Genomic DNA, 24236 nt, shown 5'->3' with positions numbered 1-24236 from the left:
TCCTGTCTTGCTAATTTTGGCCATTCTAACTGGTGTAAGGGGATATCTCAATGTGGTTTTAATTTGAATCTCCCTGAGGGCTAGTGATGATGAACATTTTTTCATGTGTCTGATAGCCATTTGTATGTCTTGATTGGAGAAGTGTCTGTTCATATCTTCTGCCCATTTTTTGATATGATTGTCTGTTTTGTGTGTGTTGAGTTTGAGGAGTTCTTTATAGATCCTGGATATCAACCTTTTGTCTGTACTGTCATTTGCAAATATCTTCTCCCATTCTGTGGGTTGCCTCTTTGTTTTCTTGACTGTTTCCTTTGCTGTGCAGAAGCTTTTGATTTTGATGAAGTCCCAAAAGTTTATTTTCGCTTTTGTTTCCTTTGCCTTTGGAGACATATCTTGAAAGAAGTTGCTGTGGCTGATATCAAAGAGATTACTGCCTATGTTCTCCTCTAGGATTCTGATGGATTCCTGTCTCACGTTGAGGTCTTTTATCCATTTTGAGTTTATCTTTATGTACGGTGTAAGAGAATGGTTCTATCTTTTTGTGGTGTTAACTTTTTTTCCCTGGATGGCTAATAAGGGTGAGTTCCTTTCCAAATGTTTACTAGCCATTACATATACTCTTTTGTGAGGTACCTATTGAAGTTTCTCATTTTTCTCTTGGACTCTTGACCTTTTTCTTATTAATTTGTATAATTATATATATATAAAATTATTATAATTATATATATATAATTTATATAATTTTATGTATATATATTCTAATTATGGGCTCTTTGTCACTTCTACCATACATATGTTGTAAATATTTTCTTCCAAATATGTATGACATCTTTTGATAAGCAGAAGTTATTAAATTTAAGGGAGTTTACTGTATCAAACTTTTTCCTTATGGTTATTGCTTATTGATCTTTTTGTTCTGTTTTGGAAATCTGCTCCAACCTCATGGAAATATTTCATCATGTATTATCTTGTTATTTTTTTTCCTTTGACACTGAGATCAACAATTCACCTGTAACTGATTTTTGTGTTTATGGCATGAGTTTATAAGTCATGTTTTCTTTTCTTTTTTCTCTCTCTCACCTTTTTCCTCCTCCTCTTCTTTTTTTCTTTATTGGCATGGTAATTTTCACTTGACCTACCTTAGAGTGTTTTTTCTCTACTATTCTGCATTACCAACTTTGTCACAAGTGCAGTGCCTGTGTTGGGGTCTATTTCTAGACTCTAATCAGTTTCTTTGGTGTATTTATCTATGCTTTTGCTAATGTCTTCAGACAGCAAAAATGTTAAGAAAAATGTTCTTATTTCTTCTATTTTTAAATACTTCATTTTGTTTTTCTTCTTCAAGATGATCTAAGCTATTCTTGGTTTTTCCATTTCCATATTAATTTTTGGAAAATCTTATCAATTCCAGTAAGGAAAATTTTGGGGACTTTCATTTTGGTTGCATTGAATTTAATTTATAGTGCAATTTGAGGAACTGAATTATTTAAAGTTGACTCTTGAACAATATGAGGTTCAGGGACACTAACCTCCATGCAGTTGAAAATCCATGCATAACTTTTGATTCCCTCCAAAATTTGGAACTAATGTTTACTGTTCACTGGAAGCTTTACTGATGTCATAATTGATTAACACATATTTTTATGCTGTATTATTATATACTATATTCTTACACTAAAGTAAAGAAAATGTTAAGAAAATCATAAGGAGGGACGCCTGGGTGGCGCAGTTGGTTAAACGACTGCCTCCGGCTCAGGGCGTGATCCTGGAGTCCCGGGATCGAGTCCCACATCAGGCTCCCAGCTCCATGGGGAGTCTGCTTCTCCCTCTGACCTTCTCCTCGCTCATGCTCTCTCTCACTGTCTCTCTCTCTCAAATAAATAAAATAAAATCTTAAAAAAAAAAAAAAGAAAATCATAAGGAAATGAAAATACATTTATATTACTATACATATATTTATTGGAAAAAAGTCACATATAAGTGAACCCACACAGTTCAAATTCATGTTATTTGATAGCTGTCTGTCTGCCTGTGTGTGTGTGTATATAATGAAGCAATAATATTTACATATATAACTATAAAAGTATAATATAAACATGTATATAATAGTATTTATATATTTCCATGTAAGTATATATACTTACTATACCTAAGTATGTGTATCTCAGTATAATTCACATATATATGTTATATGTGTTATAGTATGATACATATATATTATATGTGTATTATATAAATATAATAATGTAATTAAACTATGGCTCTCTTCTTTATCCTTTAACACTTATTTATTCTGTCAAGGCTTCTCTCCCTCTAGTTCTTAATTTTTTCCTCTTCAAGCTCACTTGAGTTATCATCACCTCCTTCCCTAACACTTTCTCCTCACTCCCCTTATTTGCCACGGGTTTATGAGATACTTTGTAGGCATCCTGGGTGGGACTTGGTACTGGAATCTTACCTCCTGCTTCTCTTTTGCTCCAAGGTTGTGGCCATTAGTATTTGCTAAAAATGGACTATCAAATGAGAAATTAATATCAGTTTTATCTCAGGATTTCTGGTAACGAGTCTAAACTGGAAACTATTGTGGAAGTCCTACCTCCATCTCAGAATGAAGGCAGCATGTTATGAAATGGGGAAGGTAACCTGCTTTATTCTAAGCAGACTGGGCCTAGGTGGGAATATGCATGGGCACTGGCAGCTTACAGCCTCCAGAAAGGCAGATTGAGGAAAGTGAGACATATGATAGGCCTTTAGCTATGACTCCATAGAAGTAGTCTCCACAAATTGCTTTGATTGCACTGTCTTATCAGTAAAAACCATATGAACATCCATCACCAATGTTTGTATATTTATTTATACATTACTTAAATGTACTGTAGTTTGCTATATAAATTCTATAATATACAAACAATTAAAAATGATAAGCACTATTTCAAAAAAATGATTTCCATGTTGTTTCTTAGTGGTACAGAGTTCAATAAGCACTACTATTTTTGAAAAGTGCGATTTAATATTTGTGATGTAGTAATTTGAAGGTCTCATTCTAAGGCAAATTTATTATTTTGGCATATGGTTTTTAATGCCATTGTATTTGAAAAAGATACTTTCAGTATTTGAAATTTCAAATGGAAGAGGTGCATCCTGGTTGCGCTTATTAGTAAAACCACATTTGTCATTTTTCACTTCTACTCTACTTTGCAAAGTTTTTAGTCAGATTTTATCCATAAGATTTCATCTTTTCTAAGTAATTAGTTCTGGCAAACTAATTGGAAGGTGTTGCATATTTTTATATTTGAAAGGAAAAATGGTCTCCTAATCTGCTGAAACCTTTTCTTTGTGAGATTTTTAAACAGATGAGGAAATGGTTTCTAAGTTGTTAAAGTGTGATGCTCCAAGCTTGTAGGTGATCATAGCACATTTGCACACACAGAAAATAACATTGGATGAAAATATTTCTAGTAGTTTTCAAAATATTCTTATCTTAACATGAGTTCATTTCGAAAAAGTTATTTTCACACTCATTAAAATGTCATTACTTTACTCTGAAAAGACAGATTAAGAAATAACTATTTTGGCTGGAGGGGATTATACTAAGTGAAGTAAGTCAAGCAGAGAAAGACAGTTATCTTATGGTTTCAGTCATATGTGTAACATAAGCAATAGCACGGAGGACCATAGGGGAAGGGAGGGAAAACTGAAGGGGGAGAACTCAGAGAGGGAATTGAACTCTAAGAGACTCTGGACTCTGGAAAACAAACTGAGTTTCAGAGGGGAGGGATGGGGGCAGGGATAACAGGGTGATGGGTACTAAGGAGGGCACGTGTTGTGATAAGCACAGGGTGTTATATCTAACTTATGAATCACCCAACACTACATCAGAAACTAATGGCGTGCTATACAGTGGCCAACTGAACATAATAAAAAGATAGAGTTTCAGGGGCGCCTGGGTGGCTCAGTGGGTTAAGCCTCTGCCTTCGGCTTGGGTCATGGTCTCAGGGTCCTGGGATCGAGCCCCGCATCGGGCTCTCTGCTGTGGGGAGCCTGCTTCCTCCTCTCTCTTTGCCTGTCTCTGCCTACTTGTGATCTCTGTCTGTCAAATAAAGAAAGAAAGAAAGAAAGAAAGATAGTTTCATAGTAGCCAAAAATAAAAGAAATATTCATTTTAAAATATTTGTTAGTTTACATACCGCTGATAGTTATTTGTTATCCCAGAAAATGTTAGCAAATTTAGAACACTTGTCTTTTTATAAGACCAAAGTACATAGTATATCTTTGTTTGCCAACTTTTAAAAATACTTTGCCAGGAAATTTTTTATGCTCAGTCCTCATCTATTTGTAAAGCACACTGAATACCTGCTTAAGGTAGTTACCCACCTAACTAGCAAATGCACTATCCTGAACTCATGAAGGTGTGGTGCGACCTCTTTGAGTATAAAACTCACACTTTTCCTCAGAATTTGTCTACCGCTTATAGATAGTTGCATGTGCTCACTTTCTTATTTGTTAGAGAAAATTGTTAAATTCTAATACTTACTTCCACTATCTAGGGGATAATCCCTGGGCCCTGTTGTGAGTGTCCTTGTTTCAGGCAGACAGAACCACAGAGGATAAAAATGAGTCATTGCTCCTGAGTTAGGCGGGGAAAAGAAGATTTTAAAAATGTCATTTAGAGTTAATAATTCCAGGTACTTTTAGTTTGCAGAATGAATGGGGAGATCTGAACAATCAAATACATTATTCTTTTTCCCATGTAGGAAATCTGGTTTGGATAAAAAAAAAGTAAAGATAAAAGTCTCTTTTTCAGTCATCGTTTATCTGATAGAGAAACGATAATTTTTTTTTCACCTCTCTGTTTTCAACACCAGACTGAATTTCTCAAGGGCAAGAACACTTCAGGGTGGAGCCATTACAGTGCCCAGCATACAGCTGTGCCGGCACATAGTAAATGTTCATTAAAGTCAGTGAGGTTTCTTTTAGGACTAAGGAAATAGGAATATACTGGAAAAGCTAAGCGTGTAGGCTAGTGGGTTTCCAAATAAAACTGGAACAGAGGAGAGTAGGTACAAAAGGTCATTAGGGGAAGAAGTACAGAACAACGTAAGTGCATATATAGACTTTTAATTAAAAGACGTGCCATGAGGTACTTTAATTCGGAGTGGGGCCAAAAGTGACAGAGATGAAAGGCTTAGTGGAATTAACTGAAGTAAAAATTCTCTGCGGGTTCAGGAGAAATTCTAGGTGGTATAAGTAGGCCTTTATGAGACCGGTTTAGAACTTTTGTTCAAGATTCTAAACAGAATTTTGGCAAAGAGTTGTTTTGCTCATGTTGCTGCTGAAGAGAACTCTGCCCAGGTAAGGAAAGAAAAGTAAAAAGGTAGTGACCTGAGGCTGAGGCTGGTATTTTGCCGCACAGCTAAGGAGAAATCAAGCACGAGTGTTCCAAAAGATTTTCCCCCAATTATTTGTATTTGTTAAAATGCACATTCAAAGTAGACTTCATAATAAGGTTATCATAACTTTGGAAAGGAGGAGGGTCCACACTGAATACACATATAATATACCACAGTTGGGTGTTTTTGTGACAATACAGTAATTGTCACTCAGTTACCTTAGACTACAAATTATACAAATATATAAAAATATGTATAAGACCCATTAAGCCAATAAGATGCAGCAGCACTAGCAAAATGACCCAACATATATACAACAATTTTTTTCAATAAACCTCAGTGTTTGTTATATACTTGGAAGCAAAAATTTTTAACAATTGAGGATTTATTATATATGTCAACAATAGGAACAGTTGATTCTTGCAAAGACACAAAACAACAGATTCCTGGGAAGTTAATGTTTATAAGTCAGGCCATGTTGATCCAAGTTAGCAAAGGTTGGGGCTAAATACAATTCTTCTTTTCAAGCTAGATTTGCCATAGGTGTTTTCCATATTCCCCTCACCTCTCCCCTCCATTACCTTCCTTCTCCTTCTCCTTCCCTTTACAGTCTATACTAAAGTGTCTTGTAATTTTTAAAAGCTAGCCATCGTATGTAGTGACCAGAGCCCTTAAAAACAAAGTTAAAGACCAACTCACAAATATCTGTTAGTGAAGTGACTCCGGGAGAAATGACACAACTCAAAACCAAAAGCCATTTGTCCATTGCTCCATTCCCTTTTACCTACTGTTCCAAAGTATTAAATTGCAGTTCCTTCCAAGGCTAATCAACTGAACGAATATTGGAATAACTTGCGAGCAGGATCACTGCCATCTGTGTGATATAGTTTTTAGTCCATTCCAGGTTAAGATTAAAATGTGGTAATGGTGGTCATTTTTAGTTAGCAAGCAGAGCTCATTATTCATGGTACTGTGCCTTCTCTCCTCTCTCATGATTCCCTGAATCATTTTATATTTAATTGTTTACATTTTGTTTCTCTGTTAACTTATTGATAAACTTACTGAGGGTAGGGATGAGATTTCTACTCATATCCTACTGCCTAGAATAATACCTGTTACTTAGTGGATACTCGTATTTGTTGAAATGAACTTTTATCTATTTCTTCTTTGCCTTCTAAAGTCTAATGTTAATTTATTTACATCGTAGATGCTGAGAATAACTCTTAAAGGGTCAGAAATTAAAGAACCGGAAATAACACCTGAAGTTCCAACTTTGGTACCATTTGGGGATGTGGTATGTGAAACTTGCCTCCACAAACTTGTACAAGTTATTTCTTATTTTATGCGAAGACTAGTTATTATTTATTATTTGATAATCAAAAAGTATATATAGAAAATGGTTCTCTCTGATAACATTTGTGAATTGTTCATTTTTTCATCAAGTTAGAAAAGCATTCTGTAATCACTGAAATTAAGGAAGACATTTTGATTTACAGGGAAAAAAATTGTTTCTATATAGGGGTTCCCAAAGTCTCACTACATCAGAATCATCTGGGATACATTTTAAAATCACTGATTCTCAGTCCCCACCTAAGATCTGCTAACTTGGAATCTGGGCATGGGGCCCAAGATTCACTATTTTTATTGTGCTGGTCAGGTGACTATATTTATTGTCAGATTTTGGAGGCTTTGAGCTATGATTTAAATATTGACCCCACATCTTTCCTTCAAGTCCCAGGTACAAAAGCAGACATACTCATGAATCAGAAACATACACCCAAACACACAGGTAGGACCAACTGAGAACTAGGCTGAGAACCAGAAAAATCTCTGTTTTTCTTTTGGGTGCTACAGAGTATGGGACATGAGGCTCTGTGTACATTGAGACCTATTAAATGTTGTGGTATTCTTTTTTTTCTTTTTCTTTTAAAGATTTTATTTATTTGAGAGAAAGTGAGAGCAAGTGAGAGAGAGAGAGAGAGAGAGAGAGAGCACAAGCAGGGAGAGGGGATAGAGAGAGGGAGAAGCAAATTCCGGGCTGAGCAGGGAGCCCAAGTCAGGACTCGATCCCAGGATTGTGGGATCATGACCTGAGCCAAAGGCAGCACTTAACTGACTGAGCCACTCAGGCGTCCCTCAGTAATATGTCTTTTTTTTTTTTTATTCTTTTATAGTTATCTTTCTTCCTGAGCATCATTAGAACAGTTAATGGGTATGAAGGGAGAGAGTTTCCCTTGCCCTTCTTCTCTAGATCCTATCATATACTATACATTTTCTTGATTAAAAAATATATGATGAATTTAACACCATGATTTGGGGGGGGGAAGTAAAACTGTATTCATGCATATGTTTTATTTTTACAAAACAAGCACAGTGCGCATTTATCCACATAATTATATAGTGATGTATGAAACATCACGGTCAAAGTCACTGTTTGAATCTAAAATTAGAAAAAGATTTCAGGACACCTGGGTGGCTCAGTCGGTTAAGCCGCTGCCTTCGGCTCAGGTCATGATCCCAGGGTCCTGGAATTGAGTCCCACATCGGGCTCTCTGTTCAGCGGGGAGCCTGCTTCTCTCTCTGCCTCTGCCTGCCACTCTGCCTGCTTGTGTGTGCTCCTTCTCTCTCTCTGATCAATCAATCAATCAATCAATCAATAAAATCTTTAAAAAAAAAAGAAAAAGAAATAACTTGAAATCACTTTTGGCTGTAAGCTATTATGCATGCCGCTGTGTTGACAGACTGATCACCAGTGCTCCTGAGTAAGGCACCTTCCTTCCTTCAGAGCTGATACTTTGATTTCATTCACACTACCTGACTTCGTAGTTTATATTTTCCTTAGTTGAATTACATATCGCTAGACATTAACAACCTTCTTTTAAAAGTCAGCTGGAAGTTTTTGACAGGTGTTTGGCATGTGATAGCTCCTCTCCGTGTACGATTTGTCACAGGACTTTCTCTCTGAAAGTTCTGAGGTGTTTGGCAAGGCTTGTAGTGTGTCTGTGATGACAGCTACATCACAACCCACTGTTCCTCTTTCTGACAGTCAGAGCCCTTTTTCAGAAAACGTGTGAAAAATCCTGTCTTCCAGTTGGCTGCCGAAAGTGCTTTTGTGAACACCTTTCTAGTTGTTTTCCTATTGTACATGCATGTTGGGGGTTGGTGACACGGTTACAGCTTTGGGCCACAGATGGGTCTCAGAGTCTGTGGCAACATTTGTCCCCCCATAGCCTGGGAATGGTCATCATTATCTTTAAGTGTTAAATATTTTTCTGTATTTGAAAAACGTGGAGAGACTCTTAACTCTAGGAAACAAACTAAGGGTTGCTGGAGGGGAGGTGGGGGGGAGATGGGGTAACTGGGTGATGGGCGTTAAGGAGGGCACGTGATGGGATGAGCACTGGGTGTTAAATGCCGCTGTTGAGTCACGGAACTCTACCTCTGAAACTAATGATGTGCTCACTATATGTTGGCTAATTGAGTTTAAATTAGAATATATTTGAATAGAAATTTTTCTTTTTTATTTTATATGGATCTATGATATTAAAGTATAAAGAGCTGCTGAAATATAAGGAAAGTTGGGGTAGTTGCCCAAGGCACAGAATGTTAATGTGTAACATTATGCAATACAACCTTGTAGTTACACTTCCGTGTTTTACCCTCCTCACATATAATTCCAGTTTTAAGAAATAATGATTCATGGGATCACCTATGACAGGACCATTTAAAATCCTGTCTAGATCATGTAATATGCATTACACGCATTTGCATTTGAAAACTTGGAAACTTCCCTTTAACATAACATTTCATATCAAAGTTTCTGTAAGAAGTAGACCACAGTACTTTCTTCTTAGGATTTCATCATTCACATGCCATAGTCTTTTAATTAAATACTGGATGCTAATTTCTTTCTTGCTTGCTTGCTTTTTAAGATTCTATTTATTTGACAGAGAGAGACACAGAGAGAGCGGGAACACAAGCAGGGGGAGTGGGAGAGGGAGAAGCAGGCCTCCTGCCAAGCAGGGAGCCCAATGCGGGGCTGGATCCCAGGACCCTGAGACCATGACCTGAGCTGAAGGCAGACGCTTAATGACTGAGCCACCCAGGACCTCTGGATGCTAATTTCTTTTTCTGTATTATTTTAAAACCAAATTTTTTAAATTATTTACTTATGTTTAAAAATACTATTGGGCCATTTATTTTGCTTCACAGTGTTTAATATAATATTGCTGTTGTTTTTACTTGGTTTTTAAGACCAAACATGGCTAAATATATTTGGGTGATAATGCAAATCAGTATTCAAATATTCCTGTATTCATTTTTTATTTGATTTTATGCTCAAACAGGAGATATAATTTTCTTTATCATTTGGAAATACTTTGTACAAGAGAGAATGAATATTTCACAGTCCTTGGGACATTGTATTGGATGAGTGATTGTTAAATGAATAGAGTGGTTTTAGGATACTGGATAAAAAAGACCATTTGAATGAAGGCATATTTTTTATTATTATATGCAGGATGCTACACTTTGTCAATGATCACCTACTATAAAATAACAGTGATTCAAAGAGTGATGGTTGGATTTAAGTTAATAATGCTTTTTTTCCCCCTTTGTATTCTTATTCATTATAGTTTTACTTTGAATAAATCCTGCCTATTTTTCTTCTGTATTTCTGTTTTCTGGTGTTTTCCCTCAAGGAGATATTTCTAATGGGAAACACTATTTTTAAGAAAAGAATTAGCAAAGTGGTGGAACTTTGAAAAATATATAGTTTGGTATAGAATAAAATGCAAGGAAAGTTAACTTTTAAAAACTCATTAGCTGTGTTTTTACTTTGATTATTTTAGGTTGGCTGCATTGCTATTCATATAAAGAACTGCAGACATTTCACGCATAAGAGTATCCTTTCTTTTGATTTAAGAGTCGTACCATGATCATATACGTCTGTTTCAGCTACATATTGCTGCCTTACAGAACACTGCAAGACTTAGTGGCTTAAACCCTGCACCATTTTATTATCAATCACCGTGTGTATTCGCTAGGTGCCACTTCTCCCCATGATCACAGCAGGCTCTGCGGTCGCCCTGCAGTTCAAACAGGCTATAGAATGTCGAAAATGGCTCATTTACATACCTGGTATTTCAGGGACTATGGCTGGAAGACCGGAATTAGCTGGGAAGCTGACATGCTTAGACCTTTCTCTCTTGCCATAGAGTCCCAAGGTCTTGTCTTTCCGTCGTATTTTTTTTTTTCCTGCACTAATTTTGATCTTTTTAAAAATAATATTACATTAGAATAGAAAAATTATATTACTTATTTTGATTACTGAAGTTTTGGACGCCCCCTTCAATTTTGGACCATGGCTGGTGCCTCTCTCATCCTGTCCTAGTCCCAGCCCTGATCATGTCCAGTGCATAAAGTAGTTACAAGACCAGACCGGATTCAAGAGCAGAGGAAAATAAACTCCATTTTTTGATGTGCAAAGTGACAGAAATTTTTCACCCATATGGTGAAAAACCTCAACCACCATATAAGTTAAAGGAAAAATATATATCTTAACCAAAAAAAGGAAAAATACGTATCTTAGATGATAATATTATTTCTTTTTTTTACTCAGATTGCTTTGACGTATTTTTTTATTAATTTATTTATTTTTTATTTATTTTCAGCATAACAGTATTCATTATTTTTGCACCACACCCAGTGCTCCATGCACTCCGTGCCCTCTATAATACCCACCACCTGGTTCCCCCAACCTCCCACCCCCGCCACTTCAAACCTCTCAGATTGTTTTTCAGAGTCCATAGTCTCTAATGGTTCACCTCCCCTTCCAATTTCCCTCAACTCCCTTCTCTCTAACTCCCCATGTCCTCCATGCTATTTGTTATGCTCCACAAATAAGTGAAACCATATGATAACTGACTCTCTCTGCTTGACTTATTTCACTTAGCATAATCTCTTCCAGTCCCGTCCATGTTGCTACAAAAGTTGGGTATTCGTCCTTTCTGAAGGAGGCATAATACTCCATAGTGTATATTATTATTTCTAAGTAATAATTAGTGTATAATAGTGTATATTAATTATTTCTAAGTAATAATTGTGCTACCTTAAACATTGTTTGAAGGATTTATTTATCTTGATGCCTTTAAATAAACTGATTGCTTATTATCATGGCATTAAACCAGTCTCATTATGAAGATTTGGTGTTTCTTTTTTGTATAAAGTGAATTGTTTTTTTTTTTAAATTTTATTTATTTTTGTGAAAGAGAGATTGAGAGAGAAAGGACACGGGTTGGGGGTTGGGGCAGAGGGAGAAGCAGACTCCCACTGAGCAGGGAGCCTGATGCAGGACTCGATCCCAGGACACTGGGATCATGACCTGAACCAAAGGCAAATGCTTAACCAACTGAGCCACCCAGGTGCCCCATAAAGTAAATTCTTGAAGAGAATTCTACATAAAGAGATTTTTGAAGATAATTAGTTAAATCATAAAAACAAAATTGTTTTAATGCATGGAGTCTATGAAAGATAAAAATATAGTAAACTGAAGTATATAGTGACATGAATAAGAATAGAAAACTACTTGGAGGAGGTTGTGCTGAGTGAAATAAGTCATGCAGAGAAAGTCAATTATCATATGGTTTTACTTGTGGAACATAATGAATAACATGGAGGACATTAAGAGAAGGAAAGGAAAAGTGAAGTGGGGATATCAGAGGCGGAGACGAACCATGAGAGACTGTGGACTCTGAGAGACAAACTGAGGGTTTTAGAGGGGAGGGGGTTGGAGGGATGAGTGTGGTGGGTATTTAAGAGGCACAGACTGCATGGAGCACTGGGTATTATACGTAAACAATGAATCTTGGAATACTGCATCAAAAACTAAGGATGTTATTGTATGGTGACTAACACAATTTTAAAAAAGAGAGAGAAATTTCCGTGCTACACACACACACAAAAGAAAACTGCTTTAAATTTTGTCTTAATGTTAAAAATAAGTGACTTTTGAATTTTTGCATTTCTGTATAATTATGCTTAGAAAAGTTTTAAACTATATATTGCAAATGTTTAGTCACCTTAAAAATAATATATAGCGGGGCTCCTGGGTGGCTCAGTTGTTAAGCATATGACTCTTGATTTCGGCTCAGAGTCTCACATTGGGCAGGAAGTCTGTCTGCTTAAGATTCTCTCCCTCCTCCCCTTCTACAATTACTTCTTTCTTTATTTGATTGATTCTTAAGTTTTGCCTGAATTGTTTAATGGATTAATTTTATACTGTGTTATTGTACAATGACAACAAATTTTTTCCTTAATATCTGTGTATTTTCAGTCAGTTTACAACATTTCAGTAATTTGTTCATTCGCATCTCTATAAACAACATTGTGAAATGTACAAAAGTATGTAGCTTGGCATCCCCAAATGGTGAAAAGTACACTACAGTTAATTTTGATGACACAAAGTACTTTTCTGTACAGGTAATGTTAAAGTTCTATTCTGGATATAAGAATGCATTTTTATAGTTTCAAATAATCTACACTAATTATATCCTTTTCTTAGGGGTAGGAAAGAAACAAATGCAGTGCCTTTTTTGATATTTTACAGGGTTCTATTTCTGTACTATGGGATATATTACTGTTTTTAAATAAACAGCTTAGTAGAAAATGCATAATCCTGATGCTCTTCTTCCTAAGATCTTACTGTCTGTGGTTCTGAGTGTTCATGAAACATGCATTTTTCTCTATCTTGCTCTCCTCTCCTCTGTCCTCTTCCACCCTGTCTGAGCTTGGGCTGCTCTAACAAATGACCGTAGATATCGGGTGGCTTAAACAACAGACATTCATTTCTCAGCTTTCTGGAGGCTAGAAAGTTCAGGATCAGGGTGCTGGCAGACCTGGTGTCTGGTGAGAGCCTGCTTTCTGATTTCCTGATGACCATCTCTTTGCAGAGAGCAAAGAGATCATCTTTCTTGGGTCTCTTCTTGTAAGGGCACTAATCCAACTCATGAGGGCTCTACCCTCATGACCTAACTACCTCCCCAACACCACACCTACAAATAACATCACATTGGGGATTTAGGCTTCAGTGTACGAATTTTGAGGGAATACATATGTTCAACCCAGAGCATACCCTTTCTCTCTTTTTCATTTCCTCCTCATTTCCCTCTCTCCTTTCTTCTTACATAAAGTCTAATAGTTTTTGCATGGATAGCTTATTTAATCTTTATAACAACCCCCCCCAAATATATATACATTCTCTTATTATGATCCTCATTCTACCGATGAGGAAAGAATTTTCTTAAGGTCCTAGAACTAGTAAATGGTGGAGCTGAGAATGGAGTCAGTCCGGCTTCAGACTATACTTTATTAAACTTCCTCTCACTCTCGAGCTTCCAGTGCTAAGAGTCTGTGTCTCTTTACAGCTAAGCTTCTTAGAATCTTAAATGTATCTCAGAGTTTAAGTGAGCGACACTATTTCATGTAGCTGTAGGATTCATTGATTAGTCCAGTTGTAAGTCCTAATAGTTTTATTATATTGGTTAAATTTTAATGAAATCCTAAAACATTTCCTCAGTGCTCTACATTTTTTAACCTTCAGTTTTAATCTTCAAAACTATTTTGCTTTAGTCTTGAGTGTAGAATATAGTTCTTCAAGCATAGTTTAAAAAAAAAACCGACATAGATTTGCTAAAGGCAATCTATACTATTTGTTTTACTTTGAAAATAGTTTTCCTGAGTTTGCCAGGTTTTCAAGAATATTGTGGGTATATGTCCAGTTAAATAACACTTGAAATTAATCCTGGAAAATAGTATAAATTAATAGAGTGCTTATCTTTATTAGCATAATCAAAATCTTTCCCCCTATTTTAAGAGGAGCTATTAGTTTGAGCTTATTAAGAGGAGAATTTTAATGGAACTCTAAGGGAAAGTTGGGAATGATTTAGTAATAAGTACATAGAAAACTGCACAAGGAAACAAATATAAAAAAGCAAAACACATTATTAACTCTAAGGGAAATTAAGAAGTGACAGAGAAAAAGAAACATAGTTGTAATTATATTGCTAAACTCTGCAAAATAGTTACATACACACAAAACATTAAGTATCGAACTAATAAAAAAAGTATGATCTATATATAACATATTGGAGGAACGAAAGGAAGAGAATGTTAAAATTGTGGGGACAGGTGTTGAGAATTAATATTTTTCTTTCACAATAAGCAGTTAATTGATAGGATCTTACACTTAATGTAAGCCTGTTACTTAGAAACCAGACAAATCACTTTAGAAGCTTGAAAGCTGAAAACTAACCATGAGATGTGTATATAACAAGATCTAGTTATGGAGGTACTTATTCAGAAATTATATCTGGAATTCAGACTGAAAACGGGATAATTCTTTCCATATGCATCTTATGTCAAGGTTCCCAGGCGTCAAGATGATGAGCGGAATAATATATACTTGGAACTAATGCAATATAGAAGTACAGAAAAATATCCTCTCTTACTAGGGAGTGTTAAGGTACACCTTTATGATGTAATTCAGGTAAGTATCAAGGTTATTTCTTTCACCGTGGTATCACATTGTTATTATTTATCTGATGGACTCCTTTTGGTTTATTATCTACTTTCAAACTCATATGTCTCGCTCTGGCTATATTAAAAAAAAAGAGTTGGCCTTGAACAGCCTAATATTTTAAAAAACTGATTGTGTGGCAATGGTACAACCTAGGAGACTACATACGCATGTTCTGTTGTGTTTTCTGGAGTGTTTCTAAACAGGACTCAAATCACAAACTCTGTCTCTTAATTGACTGCCCAGATTTCAGTTGTTTTTCTCCTTGTCTGGGCTGCTTGCCTTCTGCCCTGGGCCTGTGCTGTTCAGGGGTCACCGAAAGTTGGGGGCAAGGTTTGTACACGGATTTTGTCGTTCTTTCTCTCTTGCTTTCTCCTGTCTAGGGTTACCCTCTCACTTGCCAGCAGCCATACTACCCTGGACTCAAAGGAAGAGAACTGATTAGTGAACCAATCTAAACCATCTGAAGGATTTTCAGGAGTATTTGTTAGGATGCAAAAGCAAGGAGGCCTTCAAAGACTAATGAAGTTTTATCAAAGGACACAGGGGCTCTTAAGTTAACATGTGCATTAAAAACCATTACCTGATTTTTCAAAATTTGTGAAATGTTTTAGATTATATACAGATGGCTACATGAGTGACTCTGTATTTGGGGATTTTATTGTTCTTTCCCTTTTTCTTTTTTCCAGAAAGGGTGCTTTATTGAAGAATTTGAAATGTTGCATAAAAATCTGGTAAGAGGGGCGCCTGGGTGGCTCAGTGGGTTAAAGCCTCTGCCTTCGGCTCAGGTCATGATCCCAGGGTCGTGGGATTGAGTCTCGCATCGGGCTCTCTGCTCAGCGGGGAGCCTGCTTCCTCCTCTCTCTCTCTCTCTGCCTGCCTCTCTGCCTACATGTGATCTCTGTCTGTCAAATAAATAAATAAAATCTTTTAAAAAAATGGTAAGAACTTTTTGTGCATACACTTAACATTTCATACAACTTGACTCTGATACTGTTTTAACTCCTGATAGTGTTTTTATGCTCTGTTACCCTATCAAGCACTGTTTGAATTAATGGAAATATATTAAACAGAAAGAACAATATTCACAAAATCTTCATCTTCACCTTTCTTTTTTTTAGTGATTCTACTTTACTGCTAAATGATGAACAGGAAAATTGAAATAATTGCATTAGGGAGCAAAATGCCCTATCTGCTTATTTGTGCAGCTTTAATTGAGGAAATATTTTCTCCTTGAGGAGATTTTAAAGAGTTGTTTACAGTTCTCACTTGAATTTCTTTTTAAATATTTAAAATTATTACTTTGATTAATTGATCTATTCAGAGAGAACTCTGCTGCCAATAGCCAGAACAGAGAATGATGAACATTTGGGGTCATAATCTCTGACAGTGTCTTTCATTTCACATTTGAGCAAGCTGGGGTTCAGAGACTTGAAATCGCTTGTCCAAATAAAAATTTCATCTGAAAATGGAAGTGGAGGTAGGAAGTAAATGGAAGTGTGAGTAAATAAAAGCATATGCATGTGTGTGTACATACACACACACAGACACACACACACACGTATATGTATCTCAGGGTAATCCTATTAATTATAAACTGATATTTTCTATATTATAATCATATATTCTTTAACATAAAGTTTTTTTAACACTTTAGGAACTCTATAATTCTTCTCTAGTAGTTCCTTGTGTGAATTTTTTTTTTTAACCAGGAGATTCACACTTTGGTTTTTCTAACATAGATTTGTGAAATAGAAATACTACTTGCTACCCCTTTTTCATTAAAATATCTTTCTGATAAAATAATAAAATAAATGTGCTGTGTGTTTAGCCTATCTGCAAGGTGGCGGTGGAATTTATGTTCTCCTATGGAAACTTTGGTTATGGATTTTCACATCAGGTTAGTTCTTCTTTTTTATTCTACAACACTGCAGTCAAATCTCTTCTGAGCCTCTTTGCTTTCCAGTTTGATAAAAAATTTTAAAATATATATTTTTTAAAAGAACATTTTTAAAGAATGCTATTTTCTCCATTGTACTTAAGGAAAAATGAAACTACTATTTTTTATTTGCATATACATTTTAAAATAATCTTTAATTCAAAATGCATTTATCAGGAAATTTGCTTTTGTGTGTCTGTGTGTTCATGTGTGAAAACAAAATTATTTTAAGTATATAAGGAGTGTGGATTTTTATATATAACAATGCTTATTAAAAATGGAGTCATTGATTATATTTGCATGACATTTTTTATTCTGATCACATATGCTCCTTACCTCCATGGTATTTCAATGTCCGATGTTACTTGAGCCCTCCTTGATTTATAAAGAGAGTAATATGTTGAAGTTCTCTTCCTTGCTTTGTCCTGGGCCTTTAAATTTATCACATTATACCCATGTTCCTGTGAAAATTTTTGTGTAGTAACGTGTGTCCTGTCCTTTTATTATGTGCCTAGGCTAGATTCCTAGAATGGAAATTATTGTCCAAAAACAATGACCTTGTCAAGGAATTGTTCTAGAAATGTTGTACCAATATATATTCTCACCAGGTGTTTGAAAGAACTCTTCATATCCCCAGGTATTATCACCACTTTGGGGCATTTATATATCCAAGCACATTAGTGCTGCTATTCTACAGAGACTGTGACCCCTATACTTTGCATATGATCTTTCTTTTCCATTTTTTGCTATTTTTTATAGTCTTGGTTGTTCTTTTAATTAGGAATTCAGAGTGGTACATTACTTTTATTAAACTTACTGTTACGTTAACTGAGCAGCCCCTGGCAAAATGTTATTCTAATATTTTGCCTATGGTATATCATAACGATTTTTAATGCATTTCAAATCAGAAATAAATAATACACAGAAGAAAGCCACTAGGCACAATTTTTTTCATCTTTTTTCCTTCTTTGCTTTGATTTTTCTTTCTTTTCCTTCTGCCTATTTTATTTATATTTGTATGAATTGGGCCTTATAGGGTCTTGTAACTGTTGAATTCCTTTTGTGACATAGTTTATAAGCACCAACTTCAGAGGTAGGTTTTGTGTCTGAATATAAGTAAAACATGTAATAATCACCTTCTTACGGAGATATCTCCTTTTCAGATAAATAAGGAAAGTATTGTTTTATGGAGGTAGATTCTACCAAAAACAAGGAACCAAGATATTGTGTGGAAAAGAGTGGGAAATACAATAAAAGTTCTTGATTTTGATTTTATATCTGTGAACTTTTTGGTAATATAGTCCCCTACTCATCTGTCTTGATAATGTAAAAAAGGTACTAGCCTTGGTGGGGGGAGCAGATAAAGCTGCATTCAAATCCTGGCTCTGATGTCTTTTGGGTAACCTTGAACAAATTACTGATCCTCAGCATTTTCTGTAAAATAGCCACAGTTATCTACATCATAGGATTATTGAGAGGATTAAAAATAATATTACAGATAAAAGGTTCCTTTTTTTTTTTTAAGATTTTATTTATTTACTTGACAGACGGAGATCACAAGCAGGCAGAGAGGCAGGCAGAGAGAGAGGAGGAAGCAGGCTCCCCGCTTAGCAGAGAGCCCGATGCGGGACTCGATCCCAGGATCCTGAGATCATGACCTGAGCCGAAGGCAGCGGCTTAACCCACTGAGCCACCCAGGTGCCCAAGATAAAAGGTTCCTGACAGATATCTAGTGCTCAATAAATGTTGGTTCTTTCTTCATCTTAAGGCCTATTTTGTAGTCCTGGAGGATGTAGTATTAGAGTGAACTATCCTTGTAACTAAGCAGTGTTATAACACACTTACCATTTTCTTCAGTTAAAACCTCTTCAGAAAATTATCGAGCCATCCATGTTTATGAATATCGCACCACCTCCAGGAAGGATAGATCCTGTAACGTAAGTGTTTGAAGTCTTATTTGCACAATTGGATTATGTGACATTTAAAACACTTAATCCATTTTATGGACCATTTTGGTTGTCTTAAGACATAGCCAGAATGGGCTAGACTCTAAGGAAAACAGAGCAGTGAATTGTTATGCTTAATAAGGTGGGAGAAATTTTGGGGTTTCTGGGTATAGCCCTGGCGAAAGGACATGTGAAGTTCTGGAGATAAGATAAAGAAGAGAAGAGAGTGCCAGCTTCATGGCTGAATGAGAGAAGACAGGGTTAGGCTGACAAGGAAAGTTGGCCAGTGAGATACCCTTTTCTAGAAGGAGGTGAGGGACTTCTAAGATCAAATTGTCTAATATTTGTCAGTTTTCCTCTACAATATAGTAGTGTTACCTCCATTCCACACATTCTAATTGTTTTTTTCCAAATCTTCAGCAAAAAGTTTACGTTCAAAAAATGTCATTAGTGGGGCACCAGGGTGGCTCAGTGGGTTAAGCCTCTGCCTTCGGCTCAGGTCATGATCTTAGGGTCCTAGGATCATGCCCCACATTGGGCTCTCTGCTCATCAGGGAGCCTGCTTCCCCCCTCAGCCTGTCTCTCCCTACTTGTGATCTCTCTCTCTCTGTGTCAAATTAAAAATCTTTATTTAAAAAGTCATTAGTAAACCAAAAGTAACTTAAAATTTGTCAACCAGACTTCAAATTTCAACAGTAAAAATAGATTAAAAAGTGTAATCTATAGTACTTTCCCTGATTAAGAAATGGGAAAAAAGGGATTGAGGAAATTAGGTATAGGATGGGAATGTATATTCTGAAGTGCTTATTGTCCTATAGTCTCACCAATACTGGGTATTATCATTAAAAATAAATTTTGCCCACTTGATATTGGTCATTTGTTGAAATAGTAAAATTTGAATGTTTTATGTTTATCAATCATTATTTCTTTTTTTAAAAGATTTTATTTATTTATTTGACAGAGAGAGATCACAAGTAGGCAGAGAGGCAGGCAGAGAGAGAGAGAGGGAAGCAGGCTCCCTGCTGAGCAGAGAGCCCGATGTGGGGCTCAATCCCAGGACCCTGGGATCATGACATGAGCTGAAGGCAGCAGCTTACCCCACTGAGCCACCCAGGCGCCCCAATCATTATTTCTTTATCCACCAATGGATTCAGTAAACATTCATTGAATGTCTGCTATATCCCCAAGCCATTGCAAATACTAAAATAAATGAGGCCTGCTGCCTGCCCTCTGGTAGTTCATGGTTTAGTGTGCACAGATAACTTGTGAAAAGAAACTATAACACAAATGAGATAAGAACCTTCCTGCCGGTGAGCGTAAGGAACCTGGCACTTAGGGTGCGGGTTAACGATGGGAGGAACATAAAGTTGGGTCATAGCAAATTTATTAATATGAGCTCACTAAGCAGAGATTCTGCATTTAATGGTACAGATTAGGGGGTTAGAAAAGACTCAATCTGGTTGTTTGGTTGCAGAAACATGTACCAAAAGATGCCCACTTGGGTGGATTGGAAATGCCAGACTTGCCTTGGCTTAATGTAGAAGGAAGGTATTCAGAGGGTTAAAGAGATGGTGATGCTGGTGAGGATTTAAGACCTGCTCACTCATCCAGGGAGATTCCAGAAGATAGACCTTTCACTATGACTGTGAGAACTAAATTTGAAGGGGAGCCCCACCCTTGAAGAGCTCTGTGATCTTCTCTGTTAGGCAGACCTTAGAGTGGGAGCCGCAGTCACTGACCTGAGAAACCCAAATGCGATGGGAGTGTAGCGTCCTGCAGTGGAGAGCCCAGTGATGGCGCCACCACCCAAGGCAAGATGGGTGTGGTTACTGTAGTGGACAGTAAAGTCAAAGCAGCACTCAGAATAGTTTGACTCATGCAGACCTATGGCATTGGCTAGTTGATGATGATGTTCCTAGAAATAAAATATATAGAAAACCTCCCCAATTCTTAATCTGTATAAGCAGAAAAGTTCTAGGTCAAGTGAATAGAAGTGTGACCTGGATGATAAAAACAGAGTCCTAGCTCCTCAGTCAATTCCCAGAGTTGAGCCAGTTTGCACACCCAAACGCCTTTGAATGTAGGGGAGACTTGGTCCCCTTAAAGAGACGCTGGTATGCTGACAAAAGTTTATAATGTTGATCTTTCTCTACGCTTTCCCAAAAGGGAAGGAGAGTCTTTTACCAGGGTAACTATGCATTAGGGAAAAGGAACTAATCAGACCTTTCAGAGTCTAGTGGATGCTGACACCAGTTCCAGAAGATCCAAATGTCACTGTTGTACACCGGTCAGACTAGGGACTTATGGAGGACAGGTGCTTGATGGAATTTTAAACTCATCCTGTGATTATTTCCCCAGTTCCAGATTGCATATTTGAAATCCACACACTTAGCAGTAGGTGAAACCCTACATTGTTTCCCTGACCTGCGGACAAAGGGATATTAAAAAAAAAAAAAAAAAAAATCTTATGGTGGGAAAGGCAAATGGAAACCTTTAGAGAACTACCTCTACCTAAGAAAATAGTAAGCTGAACGCAGTACCACATTCATGGAGGGAGTGCAGAGATGAGGGCCATCACCAAGGACTTGAAAAATGCAGAGGTGGTGATTCCCATCTTATCTCCATTTGGGTTACTTATTTTGGCCTGTGCATAAGACAGATCTTGGAGAGTGATAGTAGATTGTCGTAAGCTTAACCAGGCAGTGATTCCAATTGTAGCCACTGTACCAGATGTGGTTTCATTGCTTGAGCAAATTAACACATCCTCTGGTGCGTGGTATAAAACTGTTGATCTGGCAAGTGCTGTTTTCCTCATATAAAAACCAGAAGTAGATTCCTTCAGCTGGTGGGGTCAAGTGATACACCTTTACTGTCTTATCTCAGGTATATCAGCTTCTCCAGCCTTATGTCATTCATTTAGTTCACAGGAAGCTTTTTTTTTTTTTTTTTTTTTTAGTTTTACTCATTTTAAAGAGAGAGCATGAGCAGGGAGAGGAGCAGTGGATAGGAAGAAAAAGTCCCAAGCAAACTCCACACTGAGTGTAGAACCCAACACAGGGCTCCATCCCAGGAGCCTGAGATCATGACCTGAGCTGAAACCAAGAGCTGGATGCTTAACCGACTGAGCCACTCAGGTGCCCCACAGTTTACAGGAGTCTTGCTTGTCTTTCCCTTATACAAGATATTACACAGGTCCATCAGAATGATGATCATTACGCTTATGGGACCTAGTGAACAGGAAGTAGTAACTAATCTTGACTGTCTGATAGGACATTTGCATGTCAGAGGGTGGAAAGGGTTCTAAAAAAATTCAGGGCTCTTCTACTTCATTGAAATTTTGAGGATTCAGTGGCACAGGGATTGTCAGGATAATTCTGCTAAGGTGAAGGATTAGTTGTTGTATCTGGCCCCTTCTACAACCAAAATAGAGGCACAACACCAGTTGGGCCTTTTTGGATTTTGGAGACAACATATTCCTTATTTGGGTGTACTACTCTGGCCCATTTACCAAGTGACCTGAAAAAATTTATGTAATAAATGTATCTTCTTCCCTCTCATATCTCCTTCTCATGGAACATAAGGTCTGTTGATTTTATATTGTAATATTTAAGTATTGTTAAACTTATAGCATACTATTTTTTAAGTTTCAGGATATTAAGAAGAGTAAACATCATCCAAAGACTTTTAAAAATTTTTTATTTTGTTTTTTCAGTGTCCCAAGACTTGATAGTCTTTTCTGGGGAAGAGGCTAGTGAGGTTTTGGTTGTATGCAGGATAGTTTTATCATGTTAGGTGGAATTATGACCTGTTCGTTGTTCTCATTTGGAGATTAAATATGGTTTTTTGGTTTTTTTTTGTTTGTTTGTTTTGTTTTTTTTTTAAGATTTTATGTATTTATTTGACAGAGAGAAATCACAAGTAGTTGGAGAGGCAGGCAGAGGGAGAGAGAGGGAAGCAGGCTCCCTGCTGAGCAGAGAGCCCGATGCGGGACTAGATCCCAGGACCCTGAGATCATGACCTGAGCCGAAGGCAGCGGCTTAACCCACTGAGCCACCCAGGCGCCCCGGAGATTAAATATGTTTTAAAGAGATGCTTATGGGGGCCAGGTTGGCAAGGGGTAGGTGGACCTGTGAAGATTACTTTCACATGTCAACTTGACTGGGCCATAAAATAGAGACTTGTATCTAAAGATTGGGAGAGAGGTCTGGGTTCAAACACTGTCTACTACTCTTTAGAATTCCAGGTCCTTACCGCCTTTTTCATCCCTGCTGCTCATCTCAGTATAAGCGTATTCAGTGGAGCACTTCTGTCAGGATTTCTGACCTTTGTTTTCTTCCCTAGCTCTACCCTCTGGTGGTTCAAGGTAGACAGGTGAGCTTACAGTCTAAAAGAGAGTATTATTCAAAAGTGATAGCCACCACTGATTTTAGAAGTGTGGTTTTGTATAATTGCAATATTTAACATTATAAACATTTTGCAGAAATGTTATTACACCACAACCGATAGAGTATCCAGCATTCCTATCCCCAGACCTGAATGTTACTGTTGGGACGCCAGCGGTAGTGCCCAGCCAGTCCTCTGTAGTGCGACTTGAAAAACTTCAGCAACAACCTCGGGAAAGGTAAATACATACATACATACATGCATACATACATATATACCAACACAACCCAAACAGTCTTCATCTTATTTATGTGTTAGTGGAACGTTATTATTTTTTTGCTTGGGGGGGCATATGGGCTTTAGGTATTTGTTTAGAAAAGTCAATGTTTATTGACTCTGTAATGCATATGGTGGTTCACTTTGTTGTGTCCTATGAGTCCTTCAAGCTGTCTTTACTCTTTCATTTTTTTTCTTTTTGTTCTTCTGATTGGATGAATTCCTTTGCCATCTCTTTGAGTTTTCCAGTACTTTCTTCAACATCATCTAGTGCTCTTGAGCCCCCCTACTGAATATTTCAGTCCAGTTATTGTTCTTTAGCTCTGTGATTTCTATTTGGTACTTTTAAATATTTTATATCTCTTTGTTGCAATTCTCACTTCATTTATGAATTTTTCTCCTGAAAAATGAGCATCATTATGACCATGATTTTGAACTGTTTTTTTGAAAATTATTTATTTTTTTGAGAGAAAGAGAGAGAACAGAGTAAGTGAGAACATAAGTGAGTAGGGGCAGAGGGAGAGGGAGAAGCAGACTCCCCATTGAGTAGAGAGCCCCATGCAGGACTCAATCTCAGGACCCCAGGATCATGATCTGAGCCGAGGGAAGACACTTCACCTACTGAGACACGCAGGTGCCCCTCATTATATTTCATTATGGCCTGTTTTATTTATTTATTTGGAACTTAATGTTTCTGGAGTTTAATGTTGCTGTTCTGTTCTCATTGT

The 24236-nt window shown here is 36.9% G+C and overlaps 1 protein-coding gene across 1 annotated transcript in view; it reads left to right on the top strand.

Annotated features, from left to right (window-relative positions):
* C2CD6 (C2 calcium dependent domain containing 6) overlaps positions 1-24236 on the top strand; it is a 137132-nt gene that overhangs the window by 32021 nt on the left and 80875 nt on the right. The window contains exons 2-9 of the mRNA XM_044244347.1: positions 6598-6684; positions 10241-10292; positions 12724-12869; positions 14812-14934; positions 15654-15698; positions 16796-16864; positions 18761-18840; positions 23330-23470. Coding sequence (XP_044100282.1) covers positions 6598-6684; positions 10241-10292; positions 12724-12869; positions 14812-14934; positions 15654-15698; positions 16796-16864; positions 18761-18840; positions 23330-23470 — 743 coding nt within the window. The remainder of the gene's footprint in view (positions 1-6597; positions 6685-10240; positions 10293-12723; positions 12870-14811; positions 14935-15653; positions 15699-16795; positions 16865-18760; positions 18841-23329; positions 23471-24236) is intronic.

The sequence above is a fragment of the Neovison vison genome, chromosome 3 (assembly GCF_020171115.1).
Source record: "Neovison vison isolate M4711 chromosome 3, ASM_NN_V1, whole genome shotgun sequence".
NCBI classification, from domain to species: Eukaryota; Metazoa; Chordata; class Mammalia; order Carnivora; family Mustelidae; genus Neogale; species Neogale vison.
This window is presented reverse-complemented; position numbering and strand designations above follow the sequence as displayed.